Genomic DNA, 14,832 nt, shown 5'->3' on the forward strand with positions numbered 1-14,832 from the left:
ATACAACAAAAATATTAAAACCCGGTGCATCTCGGCTTAAAAGATTTAAAATCCTATAAATACCAATAAATTAACAATTAAAATAAGTTTCAAATAAAAAGGTCTTAGCCTGGCGCCGAAAAACAAATAACGACGGCGCCAGGCGGACCTCTCTGGGGAGCACATTCCATAGATGGGGCGCCACCGTGGAGAAAGCCCTCCTCCGGGTACTCACCCTCCTAATATCATTCACAGAGGGTTCCCAGAGAAGGGCATCTGTTGCTGATCTCAAGGGGCGGGAGGGCATATATGAACGCAAGCATTCCTTTAGATACCCAGGTCCCAAGCCGTTGAGGGCTTTATAGGTCATAACCAACACCTTGAATTGGGCCTGGACTTCAATCGGGAGCCAGTGGAGCTGATGGAGAACTGGGGTTATATGAGAACAACGCCCAGTGCCCGTCAGCAGCCTGGCAGCTCTATTCTGCACCAACTGAAGTATCCGGGTCATCACCTGAGCTTCTAGAAACACTCAGGGTCGAGGAGCACTGCCAAGCTGCGAACCCTGTCCCTCAGAGGGAGTGCAACCCCATTTAAGACAAGGCCCAAGCCCCCCATCCCGAGGCCCGGACCACCCACCAACGGGACCTCCGTCTTGTCTGGATTGAGCTTCAGTTTATTGGCCCTCATCCAGCCCATTACCTCGGCCAGGCACCGGTTCAGCACAGCCACTGCCTCACCTGGATTGGTGGAAAACGAGAGGTAGAACTGGGTATCATCAGCATACTGATGATTCCACAGCCCACACCTCCTAATGACCTCTCCCAGCGGTTTCATGTAGATGTTGAATAGCAAGGGGGACAAGATGGACCCCTGTGGAACTCCATGGCATAAATGCCATGGCGCAGAGCCATAGTCCCCCAGCAACACCTTCTGAAATCGGCCATTGAGATAGGAGCAGAACCACCGCCACGCGGTGCCTCCAACTCCCAATCCCGCTAGCCTATTCAGAAGGATACCATGGTCGATGGTATCGAAAGCCGCTGAGAGGTCCAGGAGAACTAACAGGGACGCACTCCCCGTCTCTCTCCCTGCACAGGTCATCGTACAGGGCGACCAAGGCAGATTCAGTGCCATACACGAGTCTGAAGCTGGACCGATATAGGTCCAGAGAATCAGTTTCATCCAAGAGTGCTGGGAGTTGTCCCGCCACCACCCGCGCTAGCATCTTGCCCAGGAACAGGATGTTGGCCACTGGTCTATAATTGGCGGCCACCTCTGGATCCAGGGATGCCTTCTTTAGGACTGGCTGGACTACTGCCTCTTTTAAAGGGGAAGGTACCCAACCATCTCTTAAAGAGGCGTTGACCACCTCCAGGATCCAGGTCCCAATCCCGTCCTTAGCTTTCTTAAGTAGCCAAGATGGGCATGGGTCTAGTAAGCAGGTGGTAGGACGTACTTGTCCAAGCACCTTGTCCACATCATCAGGCCGCAGCAACTGAAATTCATCCATTAATTGTGGACTCGACGGCGTTGTTGGCATCTCCTCAGTAGAATCTGGTTCAATAGTAGAGTCAAGCTTGTGACGAATCTGAGCGATTTTCTCCCTGAAATGCCTGGCAAAGTCGTCACAGTGGGCCTTCAAGGGTGGTACGAGATCTTTCTTTGGGCCCAGATGTATCAGCCCCTGCACCATACTAAAAAGCAGAGACATCACTCTGCCAACAAAAGTGCGTATAGTCAAGGCTATGGTTTTCCCAGTTGCAATGTATGGCTGTGAAAGCTGGACCCTAAGGAAGGCTGAGCGCCAAAGGATTGAGGCCTTTGAATTGTGGTGCTGGAGGAGACTCCTGTGAGTCCCTTGGACAACAAGGCGATCAAACCGGTCAGTCCTAGAGATCAACACTGACTGCTCTTTAGAAGGCCAAATACTGAAGATGAAACTCAAATACTTTGGCCACCTAATGAGAAGGAAGGACTCCCTGGAGAAGAGCCTAATGCTGGGAACAATAGACGGCAAAAGAAGAAGGGGATGGCAGAGAATGAGGTGGCTAGACAGAGTCACTGGGGCAGTGGGTGTGAGCTTGGGTGGACTCTGGGGATGGTGGAGGGCAGGAAGACCTGGAGGAATGTTGTCCATGGGGCTGCGATGGGTTGGATGTGACTTCGCAACTCACAACAACAACAAAATAAAAGTCTTGAAGACTTTTAAAAGCTATTTTGAAAGTCAAAGCGGCAGCCTAACCCACCTGCCCATGTCTGAGACAGCACCTTAGCAGCCTGCCAGGTCACACTTCTCGGGCCGCATTCTTTTTGTGGCTTCACAGGACCTGATGGCCCAGCTGGTGTCCACCAGAAGACCCTCCACTGTGGTACCTCCATTCTCGAGCAACTTCCTGCCTTTCGTGGTCAGGTAGACATGAACGGTTTGCCATTTGGGGCAAATCCAGAACACATCTTTATTCCAAAAGGCCTTTTTGCTTGACCATATTGGTACTCTCTTTCAATATGAGGTTTCGTTTATTTTATCTTTTCAATCTTTAATTTTTCACCACTTTGGACTCTGTTTGGATGTGAGGTGGCATTTAACTGTTCTGTATAAATACATATGTATTTTGTTAGTTAGTAAAATGAGAGCTCTTAGCATAGCACAATCTCCCTGTAAGCAGGAGTTGGAGCATCACCCATTCGGGGCTTGGAGCAGGGAAACGGACAGGAAACACCGGAATCAGGAGATGGGGTCAGACATTCACGATGCTGGACATTTTGCTTGCCGACAGTGCCAGGGTCTTGCTCGAGGCTTCAGCACATAGTTTGCAAACAAGATTTGGGGCAACAAAGCTGCTGAGGACTGGAAAACGTTCACAACTGCTCAGGGAACAAAGCAGCTAGAATGCCTAGGAGATGAAAAGTTGGCCAACTGTCTAAGATTAAAACCTCATGTGGGCCACCGGGACCATTCTGCCAGGAAGGCTGAGGAGTAGTAAAGATGTCCCAGGAGATCAGAATAAGCAGGGTCAGTGAACTCAGAAGTGAGGCGGCTGAAGTCAAGGGTGGGAGGGGAGGAGAAAACCAAACAGAGAGCATGAGGAGAGGAGGTGGGCAGAAGGGGGCTCTTAAAAGGGGCCCAAAGGTTTCCCATCATCCCCAATTATTGGCTACCCTGGCCGATGGGGGATATAGTCCAATACATCTGGAAGGCTCCAGCTTGAAGAAGGGGCCCTGTGCAAATGCTATTCAAGTGAATTTGCATGCAGAATTTGGAGACAATCCACACATCTCATTTTTTTGCTCTTCCATTGCAGGGCTGACATCAGCACTGGAACGGAGTTAAAACCACCATCTGGTCTTTATTATCTTGTCTACGCAAAAGGCACTTAACGCAAGGCAATGGAAACCAAGCAACTTTCTTCCAGGGCTTGCATTAAAGAAGTAGGTAGATTCCCAGAAGCTTTTTACTGTGAAATAGTTATTTCCGTTGGAAAAGGTTATCTTGGCAGAAGAGGCCCTCTGAGTCCGGCTACCAATCAGGAGGACAAAGACATGACAAAGCTCTCTTTGTTTTTCTTTCCCCATCCCTAAAAACATCCTTGGAAAAGAAATTGCCTTCTGTGACCAGCAGCAAGGAAAATTTATGACCCCTGCCCCTTCATTAAAGAGAAACTCCTACAAAGGGGCAACAACCTCTTGGCACTCCATGTGGGGCTGAGTTTGGAGAAGCATCAGGCCGTTCCAGGAGGAGCAAGAGTTGGTCACATCACCCCAGTATCAACTCTGCTGGTTCCCCATTGGTTTCTGGTGCCAAGTCGAGGCAGTTTTGTACCTTGAGAATCAATAAATTATTTCTCGTGTGTGTGTTCTGCTGTTTTCCTAGCAAAAAACTCATAATCCTTTTCCTCCTCCTCTTCTCCATTTTATCCTCACATCAACAGTCCTGTGAAGTAGGTTAGGCTGGGAGTCAGTGACCACCCAAGATCACCTAGTGAGTTTCATGTCTGAGCAGGGACAAGAACCTGGATCACCGAAGTCCCACTCCAACACTCCTTTGCGCTGCTTGGTTTGTGACCCTGATATCCGCAGGACAGGAATCTACCCACACCCCAAGACTGGAGGAGGTCCCGCTCTCGGGTCCACGGTGGGTACATTGAAAGGCTGGTTCTCAGTTGCGGCACTTCAGTTGTGGAATTCCTTGCCCCATGAAACCCAGCTGGGCTTTGCACTTTGTGCATTTTGGCACTGGATCAAAACATCTTTAATGCATGCACACACAGTCCGTCACAATGCCCTTTGATTCCATTTAGGTACAGCACGATTGTTTAACAAACTATGCTTTGTATCACTTGACACTTAACCTTGTTCTGTCACCATGTTTCCAATTCATAAGAGTAACTCCAATAAAAATGAAATAAACAGCTGCCATTTAGCAACACCAAAAAATGTTTCATTCCCATAGCCAGAAGAACCACATGCGAGGTCTGTCAGTCCTTCTATCCTAGCAATTTTCAGAACATTTATCTACCATGCATTTATCATACAAATTGTTGCTTCTTCTACCACCAGGCTATTATAATCATTGCTACCATTATAATTAGCATCTTAACAGATTTATCTGATCCTTCTAGGATGTAACAGGCATAGCACATCTTAGTGTAAAACTACTCACCTCTTTTGCAAAGCAAACTTCTAAAAATGCTATAGTTTTAGGGCACACTCAAAACATAGCTGCATTTTATAATGGCTCAGATGCCCAGAGTTCTCTTTGAAATGCGACGGAAGAGAATAAGCCATGATTCCATCATTAGAGATGCAGTTTATTTCATTTCATTTAGTTAGTTAGTTATTAAAAGCATTTTTACGCTGTCCTTTGCCTAGGTCTTGGTTTATGGACATCTAGGGTAACTCATCTCCTATTGGTGGGATGGGCTTGACCTGTTGGACTGCTTTGAAACTGACCAGTGAAGCAAAATTAATAACATTATGGCATGCAATTAACTCTGCTTTGGGGGAAAATCCTATTTGTTTCATAAGCAGTTATGCAGGAAATGCATATCTTACTTTATCATCAAATATACTGACTGCCTGAGAAATGAGAAGCACAACGGCAAATCGGTGTCCTTCCAAAAGAATTACAATTAAAGAAAAGGTGGATGAAACACCAAAGTCAGTCAAAACGGCACTGCAAAACCAATAAAAGGAAATCAGCAATTATTGCAGTCCTACAGACTGTACACAGAAGTTAGCCTCACTAAGTTCAATGGGACACAGTTCCAGGTAGGACAGAAGGAAAAATTGGTAAGTCTGCTACTTAATGGGGTGGTGAAAATATTAAGACTTACAACTGTTTTTTGGGATTTTTTTTCAGTAATGTATAGATTCTGTTTCACATATTCTTCCTGGCATTGAGATTGGACTTCAGGCTTACACTTGCAATAAACAATTTTAATATGTCTGCTAACAAAGAATATTATTATTTACAATATTTCTACCCTGTTCTCCTCAAATGTGCCAGGACAGCTTACAACATAATAATTACAATAAATAAATACAGCAAAATAAAATTACATAATGAACAAGCTGTGGCTGAGAATAATTAGATTAAAATTAGTTAAAATATTACAATTATGAGCAAATAAAAAGAAAATAGAGAAATAATGGTATTTTGTATTAGTCACATTGCTTTCTTAGCCAACTTTATTTTTTTCTTCAAAAATGGTTAGCATACGTTTATGAAGGACAGAGCATTTATAAAGCCTGCATGGCCAGAAGCAATCTATCTGTAATAACACCCTGCCTGGATGACTTCCCCAAAGCAACCTGGTGGCTTTCTGCTGGACACATCAGACTGGCAGGACAGACCTGTTTGCGTTATTAATATGCCAGAGCGCCGTGTATCTGGCAGGCGACTCACGATCAGGCTGGAAGGAGTGGCTACTTATCCACTTACATGGTTTATTGTCGCACACCACTTTAGAAGGGCATCTGCCGTGGATAGTGGCCAAGGAATATTTGAAATATATGAAACCAAGCATGTACGTCTTGCAACGACTCCCTCTGAAGCCGCTCAGTACCAAGGCAGGCCAAATGTAATATAGTCAGGACAATGTGCAGTGGAGGTGGGCAACATTTAATAATATTAAATGTTAATATTATTGAATTTTATTTGGCCAGGGAGGCTTGTTTTATAGTGTATGTTTTATATTATATATTTGTATTTTATTGTATATATTTTAACATGTTATTTTAATCTTTTTGTTGTAAGCCGCCCCAAGGCTTCGGCGAATGGGGCGGCATAAAAATGTTTTAATAAATAAATAAATAAATAAACATTTGTCCTACTATTGCTTTATTTATACATCTATACCTCACTTTTCTTCCTCTTGCAAGGAACTGAAGGCAGTTTACATAATCCTCCTTCTCCTCTTCAGTTTATCTTAACAGCATCCCTGCAAGTTGGTTATGCTAAGACTCCACAACTGGTAGAAAGTCACCCAGTGAACTTCATGGCTAGGTGGGATCTCCCGAGTCCCAGTCCAGCATGCCTAACCTTGTTGCCTCTGGACACTTTCCAAGAACATTGGGAGGGGGTTAATAAATAAGTAAACAGCACATTTTCTGGCTGGCAGCTGGAATTGCTGTGGAGTGGCGTTCTGGTGGTGCTGAACACTAGATTCCAAGGGGGTTTGTAATGTTGGGGGTCAGCCCCACCTCTGCCTTGTGCTCCAGGCCATCCCTTCCCTGCCACACCTCCCAGGGTTGGCGTTGTGCAATGATGCAAACCCTGAGTGAAGCTGCCAGATGAGCCACACGGCCCAAAGATGCTACACCAGGTGCGTCAAACCTCTTTCCGCCAGAGGTGCACATTCAATTTCAGAGAAGCCCCCAGGGGCCACATGCGTGTTGGGGAATGAAGGCAAAAGGAGGGAGTCCAGTTTGGTTTGCCTAGAAGCTCTGACGGCCAACAACGGAGAGGTGATGTGACTTTTGAGACTGGGGGAAGGTGGTGCAGAAGCAGGAAATACCAGTGGGTTGGGGAGAAGCAGAAACCTGCCGGTGATGTGAGATGGTGGTATGACCCACTGACAAGCCCGGGAGGACATGGGCTGGGATTCCAGGCAGGCCAAATCTGGACCACAGGTCTGGGCTTCAACGCCCCTGGTCTCCAGGGACTAGCAATGGTTCTCCAGTTTTATGGGCAGGAATCTTGCTCAGACACAGCTGGACATGTCAGGGCCTGAACAGGGAATTGGCGGTACAAGAAGGGGCTCCAGGCACAAGGAGCCCAATCATTTGAACTACCCCCATTTGAGGTGAGCATTGCGTTTTCTCTGGCTTTCACACCAGCGAGTGTTATAGAAGTCTTTGCGAGACACAAGTGTTTAGCAATTTTGAACACCTCACAGGGCTACCTGCAGCATGCCAACCAAGGAACTGGAAAACTTGTACCAAAGCATGGCTTTCCCGAAGCAATTTACTGTTCTAAGGAAGCATGGTGATTCCACCTGGCCTTTAGGCAGGGAAAATTATCTTTCTTGTGCAAACTCTTCAGGCACTTGGAGATATTCTCAGTGCAGTGTGCACACACACAAATAAATACACATTTGCATGTTGCAAGAAGAGACTTAATGCCCTCCCCAACCCCAAAATGTGCTAATGTGGAGATTGGATCAAAGGCTCACCACCAGGACCCTGCCAGATGAAGCCAAGGAAGGATGTGTGCTCCACCTCTGTGCCCCCAGAGTAAACAAAGAAAGAAAGAAACTGGGACTCAATAGTGGTTTGAATGTAGAGGACGGGAGAAAGTGCCCTTTAAACCAGCTAATTCAACCCTTATTGTTAATTGCTTAACTCAATCCTTTAATTGTTACTTTTAACAGTTTCTGTTCCAATGGTTGTAAACCATCATGAGATTCACTAGAATAAATGACAGTATAGAAAAGTTTTGAGTAAATAAATAATCCGTTTAGCCCTACAGAGGTCTAGGGAGCCATTTGCAGCAGCCAGGATCCAACAATTAAAAAAAAGAAACTGTTTTCCCCAGTCGGGGGGGGGGGGGGGCTTAGAGATGACAAAGCTTTACCCCTGATCCAGTCCAGCATCCTCTTTCCAACAGGAGCCAGCCTGAGGATCCTGCAAGCAAGTGATGGACCCATGACTCCTGGCATGGGAGAAGCTGCATTCTGAACACTGGAGCACAAGATAAGGACTGCACAGCTATCTGCAAATGCAGCTAAATGGAACCTCCAGCTGCAAAAGCAGTCTACCTCTGCCATTCAGGACACTGGGGACAAGGAACAAAACTGCTGTACTCTTTTTGCTTGCGAACACCTTGGCACGTCTTGCCAGCCACTGCTGGACACAGGAGAGTGGATGGATGTTGGCTGGACCAAGCGTAGCAAGTCATTTATTCTTGGCATGCAGAAAGGCTCCAGGGCTTTCCGAAATACACAGCCACTGCACAGAGAGGATCCCTCTGGCCATCATGGGTGATACATGGACCAAGCTGCTTCGTACAACAGATACCTCTGCTAAAACCTGCCCTCCCACAAAAAGCAAACCACAAGAGGCTGTGCTAGAAATGGTTTTTCACTTCTCTAACGGCTGGTGGCTTTTACCATTTGTGAACCCAGGTTTTGTTTTTAATCATTTTACGATCGTTAACAGCCCCTAGCGCCACTGACTGAGTAGAAGAGCAGGACTGAGAAAGAACGCCATTCTCCCTGGTGAGATCGTTTTCTGTTTGCAGGGAGAGGTTTGCTTCTCTGTCCGTTTTCTAAATGCAAGTACGAAATGCAAGCGCCCAGCTGGAGCCGGGCGAGGCGAAACACTTTCTACGCACTGGATCTCCTGCGGCAGCGAACGGGTCCTTGCTCCAAGTACTGAGCGAAGCAGCACAGCACCCGCCTCCCCACGCTCTCCCTGTCACGCATCCTTTCCCCCGGGCGGCACCACACTCCTGGGATCTCCCCCTCAAAAGCCCCAGGCGCATTTGCCCTGCCTGGGAACGGGCTCCTCCAAGCCCAGTCGCCAGGCTGCCCTGCCTGCTCCGTTTTCAGACTCGGGGGGCGGGGGCAGAAAGGGCCACTGCGGGGTCCCCCCGCCCCCACCTTCGCGCACGCTCCCGGCTGAGAAGAACAAAAGGCATTAAACGCAAAGTGCTCGGAGCCGCCGGTCGGACGAACGCCATCTTTCTGCCAAGCCACTCTGCGGAGGTTGCCCGGGAAGTGGGATACACAGTACCTGCCATGGCCACGGGCAACCTGCCGAGCTCAAAGGATGGCGAGGAGGCAGATGGAAGCTGAGGGGAACCCAGCATCGGCAACGCGGGCCCGCGCTCCCTTACGCCTCCTTACGCGTCTCCGCCTGCGCTCAGTGCCTCAAGAGCGCAGGATGGGTAGAGCGGGCAATGGTCGGAGGCCACGAGAGGATGGCTGGGACCGGCGCCTAGTTTTGGTGCGCTTGGCCGAGGCGGAAGCCGGAGGTCAGCAGCCTCCTGGCAGGCAGGGACAGGAGGGCAAGGCAGGCACGGAGACTGTCGATTCCAACTGCCCAGAGTAAAATCTGGAGTGGATGCACAGCCCCACTTACCTAGGGGCCACCGGGCTCCACCGGCGCTCGGGGGAGGGGAGGCAGCCCCGAGCACCGCTCTCGTACGGACAGGCAAACAAGCGGACAGCTAGCTCCCCAGATGCCGGGTGCTTAGATACTTACCAAGCGATTGATCTGCCGGCGAAGCATAGCTGAACTGCCGCAGCGTCTTGGCGGGCGGGCGGGCGGCGGGCGCGGGGCGCAGGGGAGCAGAGGGCGGCCGGGGCTATCGGCCGGTTTCTCTCCGACCACTGACACAAGCCCGACCCAGCCTCACCGCCCCCAACTCCGAGTCGTGCAGCCCGCGGGGAACCGAGGGGCTGTCCCGCCGCCGCTCGCCCCCAGCCCCGCCGCGGTCACCGGCGCGCCGCTTTCGCCCTCAGCCGCATCGTGCCTTCTTCCTCCTCCTCTTCCTCCACGTTGCACCGCTGCGCGGCGGCGTCCCCCCTCCCGCGGGCTCCTCTCAGCTCCTCCGCAGCCCCGCCAGAAGACCCGTGTGGAGAACGAGCGGGGAGGGAGCGAGGACCAGCCGCCGAGCCCCAGTGCCCGGCCGACGCCGTCAGACTGGCCCGAGGCGAGATCTGGGCGGCGTCATCGCACAACGTGGAGGCGGCGGCGGCCGAGCCGGGAAGCCAAGCGCGCCGCCGAGAAGCGGCTGAGCTGCGGGAAGCCAAGAGGCCGGGCTGGAGCTGCTGCGAAGCGACCCGGAAGGCGGCGGGTGGCGGCGGCGGCGGCCGTCCGCCGGGCCTGGGAGGCGCTGCTCTCCGCTCGGCCTCTCCAAACGCCGAGCACGCCGTGCGCCCACCTCGCCAAAGCGCACACGTGGCGCAACGCCCTGCCGCCGCCGCCGCCCGCACGCGCGCGATCGCCGATCCGACAGCCTAGCCTGCCCTGCCCGGCCCGGCCCCGCTACCCCCACCCGCTGTCTCCTTCCGCCTCCCCGCGTTTTCCTAGCCGTCCCCCAAGGGCGGAACCCTCCGCGTCTCTCCACCCACTTGTCCCGAGAGCAGCCTGGGAGGTGTAGTAGGTTCGCGCTGCCTCGGGCTCCCGGTGCGGCCGCGCCTGTTGAGCCGGGCAGCCGCCGTCCCGCCCGCCCGGGAGGGGGCTGCGCCGCGCTGGCCCGAGGAGCGGCTGCGCTGCTCGCCCTCGTTCCGCCTCAGGCCTCAGCAGCGGGCTTCGCAAAGCTGCCTCTCGCCGAAGCTGCCTGACGGAGCGCGGGTGCTGTCCAGGGTCTCGGACGGGGCGGGGGGCTTCTTGGCTTCCCCGGGAAACGCTGTGGGGGGACCTTTCGCAGCAGTACCAGAGACGCCAGCAAACGACTCTTCGCAGCCTCTCCGCAGCTGCTGCCAGAAACCGACCGGGAGGGAGGGGGACGGAGCGCAGGATCCGTCCCACTCCCCCGCGTGGCGATTCACGCGTCACGGATCCCGGTGGCCCCACCAGTTTGATCGGACGTCCAAAGGGGTATTTGAGAGCGCTTGCTGGGGCTGAGCCCGCTTCGTACGCCTCGCTCTCGCTCTCCTACACATGGGCGCCCACGCTCCCTGCTTGGATAATAGCGCCCCTTCAGCGGCCCCGTGCCCAGCTGCCTCGGGGTTTTGATAGGCTTAGCAGCATAAAAATGTTGCAGCAAAATACATGGCACTTCTGACGCACGTGCCCTTCTCCTGGAACCTCCCACCAGAATTAGCCTGCACCAGAGTCGTTACAGACACTATGGGTGTATTTCTGTGTTGTTCTGTACAGGTTTTGAGGGATGGATTGGCACCAAGAGCAGCATGGTCCCCAGCTGGTTGGAATGGGATGGCCCCAGTGCAAAGCTGGGTTGGAAAACGGCAGTGTGGTGAGCTGAGTGGGCTTTGGCTGGAGAGACTGGCGATGGCATGGAAAAGGGCAGGGCAGGGCAGGGCAAAGATGCACCATGTCTCCAGAGGAGACCACCAGCTCACGATTTCCTGCGGTTCTACTGTCCAGCACCAGGGAAACAACTGAGCTGGTTCACACATAGCAACAAGCCATCCCTTTAAAACCAGGTGGGTTATTGTGCATGGGCTGGTGCATGGCTTGCAGCATATCCAGCCCTTCCACTTCACCACATAGCCCACCATCATCTCCATAGGTTGTGCAGCACAATGTGTAAATGCTGTTGATTTAATTTGTATTGGTTATATGTTACGTGTTACATTTGCATGTATTGTTTTATTGTATTTTGATGTTAATGATTGTAAGCCATCCTGAGATGCCATGCATAAGGGATGGCATATAACAGTTTTAAATAAATAAACTGGGAATGCTGCACTGCATCAATCTCTCACCATGCTCCATGGAACATCTAAGAACCACCTCCAGGCAGCTCCCCCAAGGGGGGCTTAGAAGGCCGCATCAAGGGACAGTGCCTCTGGTGATGGCCCCCCTATTTGGAATGATCTCCCCAGTGAGGACTGCCCAGCACCAACATTGCTAACTTTTCAGTGCCAGGTTCATACCTTCCTCTTCTTTATAGCCTATAGTATATATCAATATATGATGAAGTTGTCATGCACTGGATTTTTCTGATTATTGTTTAAAATGGTTTGGATACTTGAGTGTGTGTTGTCTGTTTATACATCTATATCAGCAAGTTTCTTATACTCCATCTCAGCCTCCCCCAACGTTATGCTGCCCAGACATGTTTTGACTACAACACCCAGAATTCCCAGTCAATGGCCCTGCTGGGTGGGAATTCTGGGAGCTGCAGTCCAAATGCCTCTGAAGGCCACACAGGTTGGGGCAGGCTGCTCTATATAATGAATTTTAAAGTTTTACTCTTTGTAAACCACCCAGGCAGCTTTGATTATTGGCTGGTGGAGCAATGTAGTGAATGAAATTAAATACATAGATCCAATAAATGAAGGGGAAAGGACCATTTCGGGGAGAGAGGGAACTGAGAATTGGCAGTGGAAATGCAATTGGCATTTTCGGAGCCAAGCTGGCTACCATCAGTCACTCAAGCAGAGGCAAGAAACTCCATTAGCTACTGGCTCTGCTTGGCTTCTGGTTGATCCCAGTGGAAGGCAAGATGTTACACTGGGTGGCCCTTTGCTCTTATTCCAATGTCTATAACCCTGCCCTTGGCAGCTGAAGATGTTATGGTGGGCTTCACTCATGGGCATACAAATGTTAATTAAAACTAATGAATGCATTTTTAAAAATAACTCTGTGGCACCCACCCTGGGGTTCCCTCAGTATGCATGCCAAGTTTCAGCTGTCTAGGTATCGTGATATGGGGCTTAAACATTGTCAGATGGGTGATGGAGTGTTGACTTGCCCTTGATCCAGTGGATTCCAGGGCTCTGTAAAAGAGACATGCAAACTGATTTAGACAAAATGGGAATGCAGTCAAAGGGCATCCTTTGTCACGATTGCAGAAGGAAAGGCAGCAAAATGTCTACAAAAACTGCATGGCTGGCTGAACAGAATCTCTTCTCCTGACCTCCAGAAAAAAGGATCATGGTGGCACAGCCTTAGCTCTCTGGACGTGTGATTTCAACAATTGTATAAAATGTAACCCTATACAAAAAATATTAGTAAATAAATCCCATTAGACTCAGCATGACTTAGGTTTAAGCAAACAAGCTTAAGGGGAAAATGTATCCCCCCACCCCAAGCCTTTAATAGACATTTAAAAGGATGCTGTCTCCCCCTAGTGGCAACTCGGGGACACAAGCATGAAGGGAGGCCTTGCAGGGAGGGGCCACGGGGGAGCCCGTGGCAGTCCCACGTTGCAATCCCCAGGAAAGGCTGGCCAATCCTGCTTGAAGCGTGGCAGAGCAATCGCCAGTCCAGGCGGGAATACTGGGCTCGGTGAACTAGTGGTCCCGCTAATTCTGCAGTGTTAGGATAAGCATTCCGCTAGAACTGCCTGCATTCCTCAGCAGTTTAGCTGACCAGGGAACGCTGGGATGACGTGGAAAGGATGTCAGTATTAATGGATTCATTGCTTGTTCATCCTGTTTGTCTACCAAAAGGATCTGCACAACAGCCCTGTGAGGAAGGCTAGGCCAAGAGATGGTGCCTGGAGGGCATCCATGCCACCCGCTTGTGATGCAGCTGACGGGGGATTTGAAACACAAGTCTGTTTGGTCTGTGCTCGGCCCTCTGTCATGAAACAGGAGTGGCTTCTGGCCTTGCTGTATTTGCAGACCAATTTTATTCTGCACTGCTCCACGTTTAGGTTTCATGCACGCCACCTTGGCATGAGCTGGGAACGAGAGCACACAGCTGGCATGCACAATGGTCCAGAGCGTGGAGCCACCTTCAACCCAAGGGCCAAATTTTCATCTCGAGAAGTTCTGGAGACTGCCACCCTAACCCATGGCAGGCCGGGTCGAAGGGGCAGGTGGAAAGACAAAGGGGCAAGGCTAAAAACATGCTCCAGGAGATGCGATATTTTAGCATAAAACTCCCCTTGCCACTGATTGAGCCTTTGCGGGGGGGGGCTGCCTGGGCAGGAAACCCCTAGATGACTGGTGCTGGGGAGGAGAGGTTTGGGGTCCTGATTGGGAGATGTGAGGGAGGTGCCTCTTGGTATCCATGGAAGCCCTTCTTCCTAGCTGAATTGCCTTCCTCAGGAGGGCTGCTGGGGAAGGAACAGCAATGCCCCACCTCTGTCCACTGGTTGCAGTGGTCCACCATCCATGGTAATTAGGAAAACCGCTTTCCACTGGCTCAAATGGGAATTTTTTTCCCGAAGCTTGGCTGCTCCACAGGGGCAGGGGGTGGGCAGTAGATTTTGGTGGAGAACACAGTGGGAGAGAGATGGTCCACCCTCCTTTCCCTGGGCATTCCTTGCCCTCTCAAAAAATAAAAAAATATTCCCCTGCTCTTGGTGATTCAGTTTAAAATAATCCCACTGTGAACCATCAAAAACTGGGCCATTAATCTTTTAAGTGACTAGCAACACTTGGTGCTTGTTCTGAAGAAAGGCCCCATGGAAAGGGAAGCACTGGACATGGCTTTGTGACTAGAGCCACCCAATGCAAGATTGTGCGCACTGGGTCACATGTTCTGGATGACAGCTTCTCACATCCCTCGCCATTGGCCCCAACGGATGAGGCTGATGGGGGTTCAAGACCAAACCGCATGGCTGCCTCTGGTCCACACGGCCTAGGGCAGCCTGGTGGCGTTTCAGGGAAAGGATACTCCTGCACCGAATGCAGGGGGTTTGCATGCGAAACATGTTTGCTGTCCCTGGAGAACTGATACCTGACCTCTCTTCTCAGGGCACGG

At 50.8% G+C, this 14,832-nt stretch overlaps 1 protein-coding gene across 1 annotated transcript in view; it reads right to left on the reverse strand.

The window, feature by feature from the left end:
* ATP11C (ATPase phospholipid transporting 11C) overlaps window positions 1-9,862 on the reverse strand; it is an 82,483-nt gene extending 72,621 nt beyond the window's left edge. The window contains exon 1 of the mRNA XM_044426986.1: window positions 9,688-9,862. Within this exon, the coding sequence (XP_044282921.1) occupies window positions 9,688-9,714 (27 nt within the window). The 5' untranslated portion in view covers window positions 9,715-9,862. The remainder of the gene's footprint in view (window positions 1-9,687) is intronic.
* Between the last annotated feature and the right edge of the window lie 4,970 nt (window positions 9,863-14,832).

This window comes from Varanus komodoensis, unplaced genomic scaffold, assembly GCF_004798865.1.
Source record: "Varanus komodoensis strain SLA01 unplaced genomic scaffold, ASM479886v1 scaffold18_1, whole genome shotgun sequence".
Classification (NCBI taxonomy): Eukaryota; Metazoa; Chordata; class Lepidosauria; order Squamata; family Varanidae; genus Varanus; species Varanus komodoensis.